The 21,601-nt window shown below is 31.5% G+C and overlaps 2 protein-coding genes across 2 annotated transcripts; both read left to right on the forward strand.

Moving 5' to 3' along the window:
* Positions 1-536: 536 nt before the first annotated feature.
* On the forward strand, positions 537-1,385 carry LOC106678647 (uncharacterized). The gene has a single exon (XM_014417296.1). The coding sequence runs from the start codon at positions 537-539 to the stop codon at positions 1,383-1,385; it is 849 nt and encodes a 282-aa protein (XP_014272782.1).
* Positions 1,386-4,649: 3,264 nt separating this feature from the next.
* Positions 4,650-20,140, forward strand: bora (aurora kinase A activator-like protein bora). The gene is made up of 9 exons (XM_014417297.2): positions 4,650-4,953; positions 5,591-5,828; positions 8,207-8,337; positions 12,541-12,668; positions 16,938-17,020; positions 17,355-17,452; positions 17,789-17,846; positions 18,801-18,888; positions 20,022-20,140. The coding sequence occupies exons 1-9, from the start codon at positions 4,919-4,921 to the stop codon at positions 20,138-20,140; spliced, it is 978 nt and encodes a 325-aa protein (XP_014272783.1). The 5' UTR covers positions 4,650-4,918.
* Positions 20,141-21,601: the final 1,461 nt, after the last annotated feature.

The following is a 21,601-nucleotide window of genomic DNA, read 5'->3' on the forward strand; positions in this document are numbered from 1 at the left end:
CAACAAATACTCTTACACAGAAGAGTTTTTGTTTTGTTTAAATTTTTATTTTACTTTTTACAATTTAACCATGTATTACCCGAAGGTATTTTGAGGAAATTTTTATTACATAGCTATATGTTGTTGCCATATTTTTCTCAACAAAACACAAAATATTTTGTAGACCAGTTATTTCGTTCCTACTTCTAAGAAGAAATACTCCATCCTGTAAATCGATCCTATGTTGTACAACATAACCTATATCTCGTTATTATCTCTAGCGCGAAGTTGTATAGGCAATTAAGTAAGAATTAGTACTGCGTTGAGGAAGTTATTAAACTATGGTTTATGATTAGTTCAATTTTAAAATTTATTTAATTGTATGATACAAATTAAGTGGTTAACTTTACTCGATCACCTAGCAATATCAATCAAGAGAAAAGAATACCAATTATCTGCATCAAGTTTTCATTTCGTTTCCTTGATAATTGTTATAAACCTACTTCTTAGTTGTGAGCATCCTAAGTAATTGTGACATTTAAGAAATTTTTGACATGATGATTAATTCTACAGCTGAAAAAGAATGCTTAGCCAGAATCTCATCAGCTGCTGATAAGATACCACCCTTTTGGATACAAGACCCTGAATTGTGGTTTTATCATGTTGAAACTGTATTTAATGGAGAGAGCATTTACAACAGCATGACCAAGTTTCAAATTATTATCTCCAAAATACAGATTGACATTTTAGTACCTGTGAGAGACATTATCAAGAGTCCAGGTGATAAACCTTATGAGAATATTAAGTCAACATTAATAAGCACTTACTTAGCATCAGAGAAAAAGAGGATCCAACAGCTTCTCAAAGGAAAAGATCTCGACAACAAAAAACCGTCCCAACTCCTGAAGATAATTCTAAAGCTTGCAGGATATGGAACAGTATCTGGCGTTGTTAAGAACTTGTGGATTGAGTCACTTCCTCAAAATATGCAACCTATACTCATTAGTGTAGGTCTGAAGGACATAAACAAGTTGGCCGAGTTTGCTGATAAACTTCAGGAGGCCTTTCCATCGGGAAGGGTCAGTGAAGTAAATCAAGGATCTGTTCCTTATCTGCCAGAAGAAAATTACTTTAATCAGAACCCAACTTCATCCTTAGAAGCTAAGATCAGAGATCTCTCAGAACAGATAGCCTTGATGAGTTCTGAAATAAAATTTAACCAAGAAAGGGGCTGCAATTACAGGATTGGGAGAGGATTCCAAATGAACAAAGATTATTCTGACTGTATGTGCTATTATCATTTTAAATTTAGGGAAAAAGCTCGCAAATGTGCAACTCCTTGCTCATGGGCAAACACCAATCATTATACCTCATATAATAGATTGCATGAACAACCATTATGGTAAAAAGTTCTTTTTAAGATTAAATCTTGTAAAAGCTTATTACCGAATTCCCTATTAGGTAATAGGCAGTACCTAAGTCTGTTGTTTTCACATCATTTGACTTTTAGAGTTATCCATGAATATTTTTTTTTTTTTTAGTTTTGCATTGCAACTCAGACTTTCTAAATATTTATAGAAGATATATTTACATACTCATACATAACAACATGCATGGTAACTTCTGCTTTAAAGCCTTTAGTATTTTTGTATATTGGGCCCACCTTGGAGAAGTACTTCACCTCTTAAAAGGCTACCAACTCATACAATCTGGAAAAAAGAATTTAGAGCCAAGATAAAGTTCATGGAAAAACATCTTATCCCTGAGGTATACATACATCTTCATTATCAAGCTCAATAAGTCTGCTGTCGCAAGAAGATACTAAGTGGAGGCTTTATTAATTTGATTATTGGTAGGATTTATTTACCTGCTTCCTCCAAATTCAGAGATAAATGCATTGAGCATAGCATTCCTCTATTATGCAAATAAACCAGATGACCTACATATGATCATGATTATGTTAAGTGCTTAGAAAATCAGGAAGCTTAGTGCAATAGTAATTTATTAGTGCGGACATAGTGAAGTAATTAACTAATAGTAGTGCAATTATAGAAAAAATTAATATTTCCAGCATCAGAATGGATCCAATGATTTGCTGTGCGTGTTCATTAAAAAGTTACTAATGTTTTGTTTATTGAAGATAAATATGAACTGTGTTTATATCCTTGTTTCATTTATTGACATTTTATGATATTTATTTATATATATTTATGTTTGTGTTTTTAATTATTATTTTTATTATTAATAAAGAAATCTTAATAAAAATTTAGACCAACGAAAACCAATTATTTATAAAAACAAAACATACAATCTAAAAATACAAAACTATTAATTTTTGCATGAGTTTCAGGAATCATAAGTGTCAATAGAAATGGGTGGAAGTATACAACTAGCTCTAGTATTAAATCTGAAATAACATATAGTACTGGAAGTAAAAGTATATGATGTTTTCCAATCTTTAAGCTCCTGCATCGGCGCTGTTCACTTCTTTCACTCATCTTTTTCTAAGCTTATATTCACTTGAATTCAATCAAAACAAGATAGTTTACTTGGATGAGGTCTAGATTGACCCAGCATTACACTTTTAATTTTACACGAAATATATATACACCTTCATAATATAAACTGAGTTACATGTTCAATGGTACACGAAAAACAGAACGGCTTCCTCTCAAAAGCAAGGGATTTTTTTACTTTACCCTCAGGCAGCTTAATGGTACTAATTTTTGACCACCCCCCCTCTTCTCAACCCTCCTCTTAGAACCTCTTCAGAATTATTTAAAATCTAATGTAATTTTTTGGTATTTTGTTTATAGTAGGTTCTTTATATTGACATTTCCCTTTTTTTTTTCCACATTATCAAGATTTATTAAGATAATTATTAGTTAGTAAAATTCTGTCTGGTTTTCACTGTCCAAATTTATAGCTCTTTAAAGTTTTCTTCTCACCAATGGATGGTTTATGGATTGAGAAAAGTGAAGAAAAATTAATGAGATTACTGAGAGAATTTTACAAAATATTAAGAGTTTGGTGCCAACAACTATTTCAAAATTGATACTAGTTCTAAACTGAGGGTTAATAAAAAACTTGCAATTATTCTGATGATTGGAGAAAATCCCTAAAACATATGTCGGCAATGTTAAAAGAAATTAAGATATAAAGAAGATAAGTTGAAAGGACAAATTAATGGGATCGCTGAAACTGTACCAACTAGGAACTATCCTGATGATGGGAAGAAAAAACCTTGAAATGTTAAAAGATATGAGGAAGATCTTAATTTCACAAAATGCCTAATATGAAGAAGAAAAAATCTGCCAGTTGCAAGAAACAAATTGTTTTAAGAATTTCAAATATGAGAAATGAAAACCATATTATAGGATTGAGTAGTTTGAAAAGAAACTCATGGAATTGAACGAATTAGTAATTATCCATAAATAATGTATAATTTCAGTCTTGTTCCACAAATTTTACTACACATTTTTATTATTAAGTATCAGGACCTCATAAAGACATTGGTAGGCACTTAAAAAAAAATGAATGAACTGACTAAAATGGTACAAAGGAACCACTACTAATAAATTTTAAAAAATCTACAAATCAATAAATAAGAACCACTAAATATATAAACATATAAAAAGTACATGAGAACCCTTAAAAAGAAATAAATAAATTTATACAAAAAATTATATTATTAGTATAAGGTCACATTTACCCTAACAGTACAATAATTTATTATTTCTTGATGTTGGTGCCATGAAAAGTAGTTATACAGTTTTTCTTAAAGTTTCCCAATTGAGATTAGTCTTAACAACTGACTAATGACAAATGGGCATAAAAGGAAAGTTTAATTTTTAGAAAATATTTTTTAATAACAATTTATATATATATATTCCACATTAGACTATTGTTTTTCATTTCTTCAATGAATTTAATAAATTTAGATATAGTAGAGAGGTATAAATTGGAGACAGGCTACTATTAGCGTGCAAAGGTCTGTGGCAAGTGGGCACACTGAGTGTCAATACTCCCCCTCCCATTCACTATATTGCTTGTCAAAAATATTAATATAATAGACTAAGGTTTCTTATTAAAACATTATTTTACTACTCATAAACAACATATATATCTATAACTAATATAACAATCTGACTAACTTTACAGTCAGAGTGTGATATTTTACAGATTATCATGGGCCAGAGGCCTTAAGGCTGGTGCTGCAGTAGCATAATAATGATTTATTGAATAGTTTCATCAGAAAGAATTCAATAAATCATTATAAAATTACTCAAATCATAAAAAAAAAGTCACCTGGGCATTACATTCAATTAGCACTTTGGAGTTTGATGTGGCTCCAGTTAAAATCTAGTTAGGGGCGGGGGTTGTTTACCTTAGTTAACTACAAAAACACTAAAATAAACCAGCATCAGTAGTCCTTTGGAACAGAGCACATTAGATTCTTTCAGCATGACATCAGGACTATCTTCAATTCGGTTACTTGTGTTTAAAGTTTTCCTAGGTTTCTTTTAAAATCTAATGCATTGACCAATATTAATTTAATATTGTTAGCATGGCGAAGCACTTCGTTTTTACAAGAATATTGTCAAAAAATTTTTAGAAGATCGATTTATTCTATTGATATGTATTTTTAATTAATTTAATATGGTTTTTTCTACTATTTTAAACATATTTTCATACGTTGGAAATCATTATTGTTTATAAATACATTATGAGCATGGAATCTAAAAAAAAATGGCAACACTGGGTGAAATTTTGAGCCTTTCAGTTTAAATGGCAAGATGACTTTAAAGTAAGGTAGTCGAAATTTAAAAAGGTGTTGAATAATTTAAGCGTGGACTGGAAAAATCGGGGAGAGAAAAAACTGGAGAGATATCATTTTTATTGACTTCTGCAACTTAAGACTGACACTGCTCTTAAAAACATGGATATGAGCGTTGATGAATCCGTTGTATCAAGGTATTAATGTTTTGTTTTTTTTTTCTTCTGCTATACTATTCTAGGGTAGTGACGTTACAGTTAGTAAACAATTGATTAGTGGTTAAGTAGTGCTGAGATATTTAAATTGATGAATTCAAGATCTGTTACTAATTATTTAAGTAAGTTCCTTATAATTATAAGGTGTTTTTGACAATCATAGTTAATATATTTTTTGAATTGATTGTTATTGTATTCTTGAGGTCCATGGGTTGCAGTAGAGTTTTGCTTGTCTATCTTCTTGTAGAGTTCTATATAATTGATTTTATCAGTTTTAATTTATGGTTTTAGATTAACCATATTTTTGTTTTGAACTAGTGATCTGGGTGTTGTAAGAAAATTGGAGAAATAGTGAATGGAATGGTGTTTTTTTATCTCTTTTAAATTACTGTTTAAAATTCTTATAACAATAGAGTGGTCAATAAAAATTTCCTTGTATTTCATTTTAATTTTCAAACTTACATAATTTTGTTTTAATGTGTATTACATAATTGATTAACATATTAATAAGTAACTTTCTAGTTATCTTGGCCTTTATTTTTTATAAGAATTTGTGTTGATTATGGTTTCGAATTCATATATTTCCCCTCTTAACAATTATTCATTTTTAATTTTATAGCTTCAGCAAAGAGACCCCAACTAGGTATAAGGATCCTCGAAAAACACTTCTCTATGCTGCCCAGAGAGGAATGTTTGAGAAACACACTAAATCACCGTGTGGGTTTTCTCTTTTGCCAAGATACAGTAATTCATTAACACCTGGTCGGAAGGTTTACAATCCATTTAAAACAAATGTTGATCTCCTTGAAGGCCATACCTGTAGCCCAACAGTGTTTAAAAAGACTGATTCACCAGAGGTAATTAATTTTTATAGTTATTGCTATTTCCGTATTGGACCATTTGGATATGTTCTATTGTGGATTATAACCTGACACCATAAACTCATTTGTATTTATGTGAATTTAGTGCCTGACTTCAACTTAAAAGGATGTAATGAGGATTTTTTCGTCTCTTGAGTGAGCGTACCCAACAGAAGTCGGCAGCTTGTGATTCAATTAAGCAGTTATAAAGTTAGAATAGGTTATTACCACAGGCATAGAAAACATGGTCTGGATGGTCTAATTAAAATATGTATATTTTTAATATATTATAATTACTATGCAAGTTCATCCATTTTTACTTTTGCTTACCCAAGAATGATATATATTTATATATAGTAAGGGGAGGTGCATTGTGAAACATTTGGAACCTGATTTTTCAGTGAAAATGCACATTTTAAGATCCCTGATTCCAAATAACTGAGTATTGAAAAATAGTGTGTCTTTATTTAAATAGCCTAACTCAGAAAAGAAAAGGTGTGTGAAACTGAAATTATGTATTTAAGGTAAGTACATACCTGGGAAGCTAGAATACCTTTTTCATTAAAATTGATTCAAAAGAACTGCCACTTCACGAGGTAAATTTTAAACTTTTTTTATGATTTTCTCCAATACTGCTCTAATTATTTTGATTAAACTCGACACTTGCATGAGATATGTTAAGCGTTTCTGTGATATCCCGTGATGTAGAGTGAGGGTTGTCTGTGACCAATTCTTGAATTTGGTCATCATGAACAGTTGAAGGACGACCTGAGCGCTTTGAGTCTTCCAAGTCAATATTTCCGGTTTTGAACCGAGCAAACCACTTACAGACGGTGCTTTCTCCTAAGGCATCATTGCCATACACCCTGCAACTTTTGTTAACTTCTGTGCAGCGGATTTTCCTTTTTGGAAATAAAAAATTGTTAAATGACAAAAACATTTTTCTCTTCCATTTTGAGCAAGCAAAATACCACTTAAAGATAAGGAATCTCGGTTGAAACTGATGCATAAAAGCACCTTAACTAATAATTTTTTAGAATATGTAAACATTATTGACCAAGTAAACATGATTGTATAAACATAAAGAGGATTAAATTGAAATATTGAAAAATGCTACGAACTTATTTTACAACCCAATGCTATTAACGATCACGCCAGACGCGGTCTAACAGTAAAACTGTCTTGATAGTTAATGCTGTTATGATTGTAATTATCAAGTAGTTATACAATGTTAGTGGCTATCACTTATGCCACAATAACTGAATGTGTAAGATAGTTCACTGTCAAGGTGTATACATGTGATTGTTAAAGTAGCTGTTACATCAATGTCTATACTTATACTATTAACGATTATGCCTAACCCAATGTGACATTACTGTAACTATTAAAAAGTTATCCCGTTTTTCAAGGTCCTGAGCAGATTGTTTTTGTTGGAAGAATTGGCAGGACTGCTTATTTGTTAAGTATCTTTGACAGAACAATTGACGTCTCCAGTTATATGTATTGCTGCCTTTTCTAAATAAATAATTATTTGAATCTCATGCATGTGTAAAATAAATAATGTATAACAAAAAATGTTATTCTTACAATACTGATTTTTTTTTTTTTTACATATTTACCACCTACAACCTAATGAGGATCATGTATAAAAAGCTAGCTACTGATAAGGGTTAACTAAAAGAAAAACTTAATGTTTTCATATTTCTATAGTTTTTTAGGAGTAGTTACACTTTCCTTTCACATGCCAATAATGAAATATATTGTAGGGGGAAGTATTACCATAGTAAATAATAAATAAGTTGCCGTTCTGAAGTGTACAAGGATTAATTTCATCTCAAAGTAAGTTATTAAGTAGAAGTTGTCTTATTTGTGGACCAGATTTTTTCTTTCCTTACCATCTAAATAAGGACAGTATTTGGGTGGGGTCTAATTTAAAAAAAAAAATTTTCTCCAAACTTTTACAACAAAACTTGTTTTATTAGATTTCAGCCTCTGATGCCTGTGTGTCAAATCAGGCAACAAGAGCTGAAAAACATGCTTTTCTGTAAATTGTAGCCCCTAAATAGTTCTACTGATTTTGATGAAACTTGCTTAAAGTCTTCTTAAAACACTTCAACTTTTCAAATATAACTAATCTTTAAAAAAAGTTATGAAGAAAAGAATACTACATTCATGTATAACCCAAAAAGTATACATTGTACTGTAAACTATGACAGATTCAACTTCAAAAAGGGAATTAATTTTCCTCATAAAAGTTTTAGTATAGATTTTCTTAAATTTGATCTGCTCTTTATTTTATAATATTAATAGCCCAGAACTTCATTTATTGTTAATGAAATTAATTTTTTGTTAATGAAATTCATTTTGATCTACAGAATGGTGATTTCACATGGTCCATTGATGATATCTCCCGAATAAATCCAGCTCCTATTGGCTCCCCGATAGAACTACCTGAAGAGCAATTTGATGAGAAAATGGAAATAAAGGCCCAACAAGCAATTGAAAGGTAGGTAAAATAAAGTATTAATGGTTTAGCCATTTCTTTTTTTTTTTTCTCTCTGCATTTAGGTATTACTACAGTCTATTGATGACCGTGAAGATACTTATGGCTCGAGAATCATTGAGAAATATTGGTCATTGTATTTATCTGAATATAGGTTGAGATTTTTTATAGAATATTCTCCAGTAAAATGAAAGATTGAACTAAATTCAGGGTCAGCTTTTATATTCGGATTTGATCTGGAAAATTTTTACTTTCAATAAATCTAGGGTCTTTAATATAAACTTTATAGTTTATTTTCATTTATACTTTCATGGTGGTTGGCTGAATACAGTTTAGGTCAATAGCAAATGAAAGTTGTTAACTTATTACCACATTTTAGTGAGGGAAATGGAATAAAAGATTTGTTCTGAAGGGGTTCAGGGACGATATTTATGTTGAAGGAAAATAGTAGATAGATTTAAACTGAGAGTTAAGAAGGAAAATGAAGACTATATGGAATCAAAATGGAAGAATAGTAAACGTAAATAATGTGCTTGGAAGTACAAATTGGGAATGCAGGGCTATTTTGGTAAGTTTAAGCAGAAATAAAAAGTTACCTATGTTCTAAAGTCAAAGCTTCATTATAGTATTTTTAAAATATTGTGATAAATTTAAGATATTTATCTCCATAGCACCTAATTTAAACAAGCTTTTTTTTTTTTCTGAAAGTTGAAAATTGATTTTCTATTTGATTTTCAAAATTGGGGAGGTCAACTTATATTCAAGAGAATACAGTATAATATTGTTATTGAAAGTGATTTTTTTTTTCCTCCGCCAAAGGAGGCATTTCTGCCATTTCATGTCGTACAGCCCAGTATACTTGAGCTTTATTCACGTCATTCTTGCCTGAAATTAAGTTAGCTGTTGCCGTACATGTAAATATGTGATCGGTGATCATCTCACCATCTGCACACAGGACGCAGTCAGAAGACTCACTCAGCCATTCCTATCCGCTTCAGGTGGTACCTTAGATAGTCATGTCCAGTGGCGTACCTGAACCATGCCACTGCTACCGCTCTTGGCAAGGTTAATGGAGGGTGCTTCTTAGGGTCTAGCAAAGCTGCCCAATTCTTGTCCCCACATTATCCTCTACTCCTTTCCTCTGCTCTTTCAGTGATAGTGCTTCAGGCCATTTCTTTCGCCATGTCCATGAAAATAGGAAGAAGAGCTGTGATTGGCTAGCCCCTAACTGTGCAAATTGATCCTCCTCCTCCTCATTTCCATGTATACCGTAATCGGCTGGAATCCATTGCATCATCAATACTTTAAGTATTTCTCTTTTACTTTTCATAGTTTTCCAGCATGCAAGAATTCCAGTGTTAGCCGAGGGATGTCTAGATGCTGTTGCCTGCAGTGCTGCCATTGAATTTGACAGCAGAACTATCTTCTTTCCACTGGCGTCAGTCAATGCCACAATCCTTAGCTCTTCCGCTGGGTTCGTGGATTTGTTGATGGGCATTATTAGATCCAGCACTATAGCATATGGACACGTCCAAACGCGTTGTTTAGTTAAGTCAGGCAGAGGCTCTCTTATTTCAAAGTTCAGGCCTACGCTTGTGATAATGGAATTTGTTGTCTCAATAAATGTGAATTGCGTTTTAAGTCGCCTTGTATTACCAACAGTGTTGGCCCAGTAATAACTGCCATTCCTAAGCATGTGCTCGTAAAGGATGATGACAGTATTTTCTCGCCTGTCTTTGAGGGACTCGATCTTTGCTTGCAGTTGCATGACTAGAATTGGTGTCGATTTAGCCACACCGGTAATAATCATTAATGCCTTACTCTGAACTAGATCAAAACGCTTCAGCAATGAATCGGTAACTATAACACCAGAGCCATATTCCAGGACTGGTCTTATATATGATGTATAAGTCTCAAAACCATCCTCAGTGGTTGCTCCCCATTTTATGGCTCTGATTCGTTTTAGTAGTCGCAATCTTGATTCTCCTTTATCTGCTGCATGCTTACATCTGCCCAGGTTAGCTTATAGGTATTTTGCGTCTTGAGCCCTGCTGATAGCCTGATTATCAAAATTCACTCGGAGCTCATGCTGCTTTGTAGAAAGGATAAATAGTTGAAATACTGTCTTGCGTGTTGATAATCATTTCATTTTCTTCTGCCCAACTTTTCAGAACCTTTAAGGTATCGTTGACCCACTTTTCAAAAGCACCGATTTTACTGCTGGTCCTCTAGGTTATCAAGTCGTCAGCATACAGTAACGCTTCTGTACCTGGTGATTTTTCCATCAATACATCTATGATGTCATTAATCATAATATTAAATAGCATATGACTCAGTGTTTCTCCTTGAGGGAGTCCCTGTTTTACTTGCTTGAATCCTGAAATGTTTGCCCTGTACCCCAAAGAAATATGTGTGCATATTGCAAATGTGAAATATTGCAATTAATTGAAGTGGGAGTTAATAATGTTGCAAAATATTTTGCCTATTGCAATACCTGTTGTTGAAATTGGGATTTAGATCTCTCTATATATAATGTTTTATATATTAATTGATTAAAACAGGTTATTCGAAATGGAGTTACCATCAGCATAAAACGGTGTAGTTTTATTTTAAGGAAATTTAATAATGCTATTAAGTTGTTGAATATTTTGATTGAACACCTTAGACATTAGTAAATGGGATGGATGTGCTTGACCGAAACATTTAATAAAGCTCAAATCAGTAATCATTATTCTAAGTTTGACGTTTGGTCGGGTTTAAAACAAGGTGATTCTCTATCACCTATCTTATTTTATTTAACACTCAAATACATTATTAGAAATGTGAAGCACCCCAAAATAAGTTATTTTTTAGATGGTAAAATACCTTTGCTTGGATATGCTGATGATTAGGAATTATTGGGTGAGGACAAGGAAACTGTAAAACTAGGTACAACCAAGTTATTTGTAGTTTTATAAAATCTAGTAAGGAACTAGGTCTCAAAATAAATATGGATGAAACAAAATATATGGTTAGCAGTAGAAATGGGAACAACTTCGTTGATAAGATGTATGAGGAAATACATTTGAACTGGTAGATAGGTTTAAGTATTTAAGATCTACGGTAAATGAAAAAAAAAAAAATGAGGAGGAAATAAAAGCGAGGTTAAAGGCAGAAAAGGCTCGTTATTTTGAAATTGCTTAGCTCACGCCTTACTTTCAGAAAAAAGTTAAATTTACAAAACTATTATCCTTCCTACTGTTCTTTATGGATGCGAAATGTGGCCTCTTACACTTAGTGCTTTAAGTATTTTGATAATAAAGTACTACATAATATTTTCAGGCCAAAAAAGGCTGAGTTAACTGAAGAGTTAACTAAATTTATAAGATGGGCTTGTAAGGTTGAATGGCTTAGTAAGGAGCGGTTTTCCCAAATTTTAAAGAACACTAAACTGGTGGATGTTCACTAAATGTTCCAGGATTAGATCGAAGCGTGGGTGGCAGAATTGCATCAACTGATCTGGTAGATCTGTGTTTGGACGGGTGTCATAGGAAAGATGTATGTAGACAGCATTTAGTGGTATCAGGATCGAACCTTTAGATTCACTAAGCCTTTATTAAGTTGTAGAGTTATTAATATGTTATGTTGTTATGGAAATAAGAAGTTCTAGTAATGGGAGGAAGACTTGGCCTATGCTTGTGAGCCAATAAAAGGGACTACTTTTTTTAAGCAAGGACCGGCCATTAGGTAATATTTCTGTGAACATTTATGGAGAGTAGAGGTGTATAGTTACTTGAGAGAAAGATAAGTGTGTTATATAGAATTTAAAGTTTCCAGAATATAAATTTCCAGCTGACAAGAGTGATAGGTGGTTATGGTTATAAGAAAAGAAACTATCATTTCATCTAGACATCCATAAATGAACAAAAGAGACAATGAAAATAAGAGGAATGACTCTTTTTACATAGGTTTTAACATTGTTAGTATAAAATTAATTTCCATTTCAAATTTATAAAGTGAGAATGGATGGTAACAAAGTTTAATTTCATAATATAATTATTTTCAGCATACACATCCTTACTACTATGTCACTTAATTTCTTTGGCATGCCTTACTTCATAAAATATTATACAATTCTGGTGATCAATATAATTGTTTTCTATTGAATTAATTTTGAACTTAATTACAAATTTTCATTAGTATTTTATTGTTTGATTTTTCCCTCAGGTATTTCTCATTTAAGCATGATATTGTCTCACCTCTAGAAGCTCCAGGACGTTGGTGCTCACCAGGACCTGGTACGCCCGCTTCATCTTCAACCCCTTGTAATAGCAGGTCGCATAAGCTTGTTGATGGTTTGTGGTTTTTTTGTTTTTTGAAATGCTGTTACTTATATTTTGTAGTACTTATATGAATTAAAATATTTCTTTACTTTTATGTGTTTAATCTAGTTTTGTGATTCTTATATATAGATATTTAGGCATTTCTTTGTTATTGAGCTTTCTTTTAGTTTCTTTGTTATTGCTTTATTTTAAATTTAACTTCTTATTAGCAAATGAACACATGTAACGTCAAATGAACAATAGACTGTGTTTTCCAGTGAACTTAAATAAAAACAGTAGTGAAAAAACGGTGTCAATGTAATAATAAGTGATACTGCTCACATGAGAACTAAAATATAGGTGAGTTTTCACTTATTTATAAACTTTTAAGTGAACAGTGTATACGTTCCTTAATACTAACGGCAGCCATAGACTGGTACTAGAGATAAAAGTCCCAGCCTAATCAGTTGGCCTCTGGCTGGCATTGAAGTAAGACCACTCTGTCCTTTATGTCTTTAATTACGTATATTGATACGTAAACGGAAATTATACTATTTTTAACCTCTCTTCTTATTTTATTTTATTATCTCGACTCGCCATAATGGAATGAGATACTTTCATATGGTGATGTCCAGTAAAAATAGCACTAAAAGATCTCGAAGCCTGGGAAATACACCCAGAAGCTCTCCAGCTAAACAAAATCACTGAGAAACACACCACCTGTGACACCAGGTAGTTCAATTGATGAAATGGACTCCCAACCTGACCCTTCTAATCCAAGCGCAACCGAGGAATCGCCATTTTTCACGCCTAATCAATACGACGTATTAGGAAATTTACCAGTAGATAATGTGGAAGTGAACCAGACCCCCCAGAGAACGTAATCCACCGCCAATATTTATTATTACATTACAAATTTTCATATTTTTTGCTAACAAATTAATAAAGTAGTTAACTCAGGTACATATATTTGTCAAAGTCGCATCAATGATATGAAATTAATAACAGATACCGCAGATACATACAGGAAAATAATAAAATACTTATCTAAGACAAAAGCTGATTACCACAAGTATCAGCTACGTCAGGAGAGGGCGTTCAGAATAGTCAACAGACAATTACACCCCTCAACACCACCGGAAGCTATCATAGAAGAACTTACGGCCATGAGGTACATAGTACGATAGGTTGTTAACGTACTAAAAGATAACAAAGATCCACATAGTGCATCAAGCAAAATAGCGTTACCCTTGTTCTTCGTTGACCTCGAACAAACATCTGGAGTTAAAGAAATTTATAATGTGAGCCCTTCATATTACACCAGAGTAGTAATTGAAAAACCCTACCCTAAAAGAACAATAGTTCAATGGCACAACTGCCAAGAGTATGGCCACACAAAACATTATTACCATCACTTTCCAAGGTGCGTCAAGTGTGGCCAACAACACAAATCCGTATAATGCAGCAAGCCTAGGCAAGCACCTGCTGTGTGTGCACTGTGCCTTAAAGAACGGCATCCGGCCAACTACAAGGGGTGCGAGACGTATAAAAATCTAGCATCCAGAAAACAGGCAGGTCCCAGACAAAAAGATGCAACCAGACCACCCAGGAGACAATTGAATTGTCAAGCCAGGAGTGTCCTTCGCTCAAATGACTGGAGAATCAGAACAGGCAACTCAGGCCCTGCCACAATCGCAACCTACACCCCATTATCCTCAACCTCAATCCCAACATTCTCATGCCTCTGTTCCTCAAACCTCATCCATTTCCCAAAAGCCTAATCATCAGATACCCTCTTTTACAAACCTCCTCACCTCTTTCCTATCCGAATTTAGATCCCTTATCACTCCACTCATCTCCTTACTTACAAATCTAATATCTAATCTTATTCCTCCACCAAGAAACCCTTAAATGGCACCATTTAAGTCTCTTTCTATTCTCCTTTGGGATGCGAATGGTGTTCGAAACCACATTAACGAACTAACGGCCTTATTACACGACCAAAATACTGACATAGCTCTAATAACTGCAACTCGACTTACCACCAGACGACTAATGAACATACCTCAGTACCAAATTTATTGAACGGACCATCCTGATGGAACAGCCCATGGTGGCAATGCTGTCTTATCCATCGATCCCTTTCGAGTGGCTTTTCGTGAATGAAAAAAACCGACCTCTTCCCCAGAGAAAAATGTTCGCTGGTCTGGGTTACACAAAATAAAAAACGGAGGACTTGAATGAATATCAAAATAATGAAGAAAATGAAATAATAATAAAAATACTTTCCAAGTGATACGATTTAATTAAATTAAAATATGAACAATGAAATTTTAAAAAATGAATGGTAATGTTATAAAAAATAAAGAGTGTGAAGTAAAAAAAAAAAAAGAATATATTTCGATATATATGCAAAACACAAAAAAAAAATACATAAATTAGAAACAAACAAAAAAAAATATGAACCTCGATGAAAAAAATGGTCACTCACGGTGGATGGCCGGGGAGTCAATTATTGTGGCTTCTTAAGGATATCTCCTCCGCAACATCCGCCGTCATCCAGATGATGATTGGGTGGGTGAGGGTCCTGAATTGTACCCCAAAATTCTCGTGGTCTCAAAAGGCGGTGAGCCGGTGGGTACCTCTATCTCTGACTCAGCCTCTAGACTCTATCTGACTGCCTTATCACTCAGTTTTTAGGCACTAATTCCATTGCAGCTCGCAATGTTGTTATATATGTGCCGAGCCGCAGCAATATATTTATCGTGCACACACCACAACAAACCTCCTTATTTGTGTAATAAATACTAATTTAATTTTAATTACAAAAAATAAAAACTGAATTGTTATAAAAAAAAGAAAATTAACTTATAATTAACAAAAAATAAAAAAAACACTTGGAAGTAAAATATAAGAGAATAGAAAATACTCTTGGGCTTTAACACACCCTATTACGTTTCTAACAGAACACTATACCATGACCTACATAACCCTTTTGTCCTTGACCTCATACCAACCAAATTCTCAAAATTCCATGTTAACCTTTCCAACCACCCTAATCCTTTGGTTCAAACCTTATCTAGTCCCACCCATCCCTGCAGCCTACCTAGAAGGTTGAAACGGCAGTGGCCAAGAGACTTATTTTAAATAAAAATGGACAATTGGAGTTCTGGCAATGGTCAGATTATCCACTCAAGTTGAGTGTTTGCAGCTTTAGCGCACTTGCTCAGCCTCCACTGGCTCACTACCAGTGATGCGGCGAGAGGGTGCTCTGCTCTGCCCCTCACATGTGGGGGATAGAGTGGGCTCAGGTATCCTCAGGTTAATTGTGTAAATATTGTATATAAGAGTGTAAATGTGACTAGAGATTATATTATTTTATCATTATGTTATTTTATTTATTTTTTTCATACACATAATTTGATTATGTTCATTTTGTTTATCCTTCTGTTTGTATATATCTTAAGAGAGTTTTTTTTTTTTCATTTATTTATTTCATTCTTATTTTATTTTAGTATGAATATGATCTTTCATCACTATTACCTATTGCCCACAATGGTGTGGCAGATTGTAATGTCTATCAATAAATAAAAAGTATTTTTTAATTGAAAAAAAAAAATTAACTTCTTATTTTTCTATTCATATCGTTATTTATATATGTCATAAAATTATTTTAATTTACAGTATAAATTTATATTTCTTTTAACAAAATATTGTTCTTTGTGTTTCTGATATTTCTTTTATTTTTTGTTTACGGGAAGCATTATTGCTGTCATCGGGCTAACAATAAAAAATCAAGTACTTAATGTTAACAATGGACAATGTATTTCTCATTTAATATACTGATGTATGTATAATGAAAGGAGTCCGATACATGTCCAAGAATTGGAACCGTACTTGAAACCCATTTTCTGATTTTTGTTACTGTATTTTTTCTATAATGTCTTACATATAATACCATTGCAGGCATTATTTGTTGATCATGGAAACATTTGATCAAGTGTTGACAAAGAATTATTGTTTTGAATAGAAGAAAACAAACTTCATTTGTTTCTTAAAGGATCCTCGCTTGTATTGGATTGCTGATCCTACAGCATATTTGTTCCTTCGCAGGTTGATATTTTTTCCTGTTTAATTGTAATTCTCTTTAATTAAAACTTTTAGTTATTATGTACTCCTCAATTTATTGGGAAAAATTAGTTCATAAAAAAGTTTAACCATTAATTTTTTATATCATTTTCTAGACATACATTTCTAGAGTCATCACTGTATAATATTTAAGTCTTTATTTTCTTTTTTTAGTTTGTGTCCAAACAAGGTTATCGTTACCACCTGTTCTTCCACCAGAAGTTGAGGCTGTTTTGAAACCTTATTTCAGAAATAATGTGAGTACATACAAATAAAAATTTTCATAATAATTTGGAATTTTATAATACTACTAGACCCATTTTATTGTCACATTGAACATAAGAATGAGCCTAAACTGGAAAGAAATGATCTTGATTATTCTGACACATGCGGGAGTAACAAAATATAAAGTAACTTTGTTATTATAATTATGATTATGCTTTTATTTAGTCGGGGATATTCCATTTTTTTTTTTATTCCAAACTGTTATGTAGCCACTATTAAACCCGCAGATAATATTGAAAAATTAATTCAGTTTATAAGTTCCTGGCCTTTGTTATAATGAATAAAACTGTTATAATTGTCTTGCAGGATGAAGCTGATATGTCTGATGAATGCAACTTGAGTAATTCCACTTTAAGAAGAAAACTTTTCTTCAATAAAGAAGAAGAATCTCTTTCACCAGTAAAGTATGTACTTTCTTTTTAATTAATAAAAATTCATTTCACAGGATGGTTGAATGGATATCAAATATAATTGCAAGAACTTTCATCATTATAAATTTCTCTTACTGTCCACTTCAACTCATGTAATCAAGACTCTACGTATCTTAAATTTTTAATTTTTATTTGAAAGAGGTTCAAAGTGTTGATATTTAATATACATCAAGATAAAATATTTGTTTGCTATCACTGCTACTTTTTTATTAGAGTGTTAACAAAATTTATGAATTTTTATATTTCTATAAATAACGGATATATATTATAGCATTAGAGTTATTTATGTTATTTACATTTATTTTTTAGAAAAGTTTGCTACGACTATGGGTCAGAAAGTGATATTAACATGAAAGTTTCAAGACTGGTAAGTGTTTTTTGTAGCTTTATTTGCATTTAATACTAAAATCCATAAATGACAAGTATAGATTGTTTATTCAACAAGTATTATATAAAATTGATTAGATATATATGAATACTGTACATTCATTCACATGCAAAATGTTAGTAATTATTCAAAATGATTTAAATAGCAAAATAGAACAAGGGTTATATGAATCCTAAAGATAAAAGAGTACTCCAAAACGTTGGTTTTAAAAGAAAAATGAACTTTTTATTAGTAAAGGGTTTGGGACATATCTTGCCTGAAATATTTAGATTATTATGATTATATTATTGGGGCTTACCTTTAAATTATAATTAGGATAAGGAAATGTATATAATAATAAATGTTTTGCCAACTCCTAGGTTCAATGCCCACAGCTCTAATTGCTGCCTACCTAAATCTGTCCAGCGATGCCGTTCCAAAACCTAGTCAATAAGATCAGTCTTAACAAAATCCTCCCACCTATACTTCAGTCTACTCCTCAGAGGTTTACGAGTTAAATCAGTTTTATTAACTTTCTAGAGATTTGTTTGTTATTAAGCTGTAACTCTACAACTTTTACACACTCATCTTATTTGATATCACCTAAATTATATTTAATAGATACAGTTCCTGCATTTCAGCATTGTGTACCCTTTTAAATTCTTCAGTTAACTTATCCTTCAATTGGAATATTTTACACAATTCTTTATTTTCTAAAACCTTAACATGCCGTTCCTCCCTTAATTTAAGAGACCACATTTTGCATCCATGAAGTACAGTGGGAAGGACAATGGAAGGATATAATATGAATCTTTATTTTTAATGTTTTACAATTATAATATTAGTTTAATTTTTTTTATTTTGGCCTGTAATATTAATCTTTTTGTTGTAATCCAAACTTTTATTCTTTTTTATAAATGCTCGATCTAATATAAAGATGTACTCTTTTTTTAGGATTGGACTATGAATACTAATTCTGAAGCTTTATCCTCTCCTGACATCTCGCCCATTAAATTTCAACCCGAGCCTATGGGTGTTTCAGGTAAAATTTATTTTTAATTTGTTTTTAGAAATCAACGCAGGGATTGTGTCTTTTGCATTAGTGAAATATATATACATGTTTGATTAAAATCAATAAAAATTCATTTGAAATAGAAAGTAAATGAAATTTTCCATTTTATGTAGGTAATTTAATTCTTTATTTAAGTTTCAATTTGTTGCTTAGTAGATGTAATATATATTTATATCAATTTTTTAAAAATAACTATCATGCTTCTTTATTGTATGCAATAATATTATTATATTTCATCTTTCTTTTTCTCTTCTTTTTCTTCATCTCTTCTTTCCAAGAACAATGTAGAAGCATTTATAATTTTGTTATATTGCATTGAGGGCTTTTATATTTTTAAAATATAAAGTTCTCTGATTATTATTTTCAAATATATTTAACAAAATATCAAATGGAATCTCTTCTCGTTTTGAAATCTCATTTCTTATCAGTTAATTTTTTTTTTCCCCAATTCATCCAAATTTATAACAGCCATGGTTGTATGAATGTTGATAAAATCATTTCAACTTTCCAGTCACATAGTTTTCATTAATAGTTTCAGTTCAGTTTTATAGCTTTAAGTAGATCCCAGTTATCAACTTGCTCTTGCTCAAGAAATGAAGTAATCCTGATTGATCATACTCGGCCTTTTGTAATTGGAGAAATGGTACTGTTGGAATTGAATTTCATTCCGATAAAATATAACTTAATGAAATAAAAAATAATTTTTATTCTTTGATATCAACATATCTATGACAGAAAAAATTACCAATATACAATTAGTTGTTGGGATATTACTCCAAATTGTACTATGAATAATGTTTCACATCCTTCATGTACTTTGTTATCTAGAATACCAGGCCATGGATGGTCAAGTGTTTTAAGCCATAACTTAGCATTCTCGTGTCAGTAGTGCTGTTTTCAACCCAGCCTGGGCGAGTCTTTTATTTTGTTGAGGACCCTCACTATAAAAATTGACTTTCCTACTCTGGCCAGTATAAGAATTAATATTTCAATATCTGATTAAATAAAGAAGAATATTATAATTCAAAAACTTATCTTTATTTCCTCCCTTTCCTCTCACATTTTCTTTCTGGTAGATAATCTTATATTTTTTAAATGTTTAGGAACGAATGAAGGTATCTTCACGTCAACAATAATCAGCGGAAGCCAGGATACTGGTTACAGTACTATGGAGCAATGGAGAATTCTAACTCATAGTTTGACAATGCTCAATGATTATTGAATTTGCCATTTTGATTTGTTATAGTTGATATAATTTATGATTGTGACTCAATTTTGTTAAGATTTTCACTGTTGACTTTTTTTTTTTTTTTATGACTTAAGGCAGGCCTCACTTAAACTTATCTATTTTGTTGTGTAGTTAAAAGCTTTAATTATGTTTTGTTTTTTTAATTTCATATTGTATGAGGTTTGTTTGTATGAAGACTGAATTACAATTATTTAACTTAAATTTTTATATTTTTATTTGTATTCCTCCCTAATTGGTTCAAAAATATTATTATAATTTTGAGTTCAATATCCTTCACAAGATATTTAAATATGTTGCCTTAACTTTGTCAATTTTAATTAGGCTATTTAGTCTAACACTTTATATTTGTATCCTCCTTGACATATGAGGTTTTTTTATTAATCTTTTATCCTTTATTTGTAAAATTACCATTTTTATGTTTTATTTTTTAGAGTAGTAACCTAGCCATCTTGGATTTTATCTTGTAATTCCAGCAATGTACACTTAAATGAGTGTCTTAAATATAATTATTGAACTAGATAGGCTAGGTATTATATAATTATAGAAATATTTATATTTTTTCTTACACCAATTTTTTTAAAAATATTTTGTTAATGATCCAAATGCGTGAAAGGTGTTAAATAGTTTCTGCAGGTTAGGAAAATATTTTGTCTACTATATTAGTTGACATTTTATCTATACAAAATAATTTGGTTGGTTGTATAGAAATTAAGGCATAAAACCTGTTGGTCATCAACGACTGCACAAAATAATTTGTACTAAATGTGTTTGTGATATTCAGTTTTTTTCTTAAAAAAAACTTACCTGATTCATAATAACCGGAGAAATATATTAGTTACAATAATTATATTATTTATGAAGGATAGTTTTTAGTCCTGGGCATTACTCAACTTAGCTTGGCATTTACTCATCAAAGAGTTTTAACCGTACGTTGTAATTTTGCTTGTAAGAGTCAGAAATGATTCCATGTTATCACTGATTGTTGTTATTTAGTTTCTATGCTAAGACTGATCATGATTGTATAATTTAGCTTTAAATTGGGCAGCTTATTTCATTATTATATGTCCATTGATATGTTCACTTTAAGTAAACCTTTTTTTTTACTTTCTGTGATTTTTTTTTAACGGATCTCTTCTAATTCAAGAAAAGAATTCTTAGCATTGATTGACGTGGAATTCTGCTTTCTTATCAACTTCATTTACTATTTAAAATAATTGAGTTAATTGTAATTTAAAACATAGACAAACGGCTAATATTCCAAGTTACTTTTTTCATTTATTTCTTTATTAAACTATAAGAATAATTTAACATGAATTTATTTTTCCTGTAAAACTTAAAAGAAATATGATACCATTAAGTTGTATTACTTGAACTCCCTTTTTATTTATTTTTTTTTTTTTGTGGATTTGAGATGCTATCGTGTCTGAAAATTGT

The sequence above is a fragment of the Halyomorpha halys genome, unplaced genomic scaffold (genome assembly GCF_000696795.3).
Source record: "Halyomorpha halys isolate HHAL.00 unplaced genomic scaffold, Hhal_1.1 Scaffold152.1, whole genome shotgun sequence".
Taxonomy (NCBI): Eukaryota; Metazoa; Arthropoda; class Insecta; order Hemiptera; family Pentatomidae; genus Halyomorpha; species Halyomorpha halys.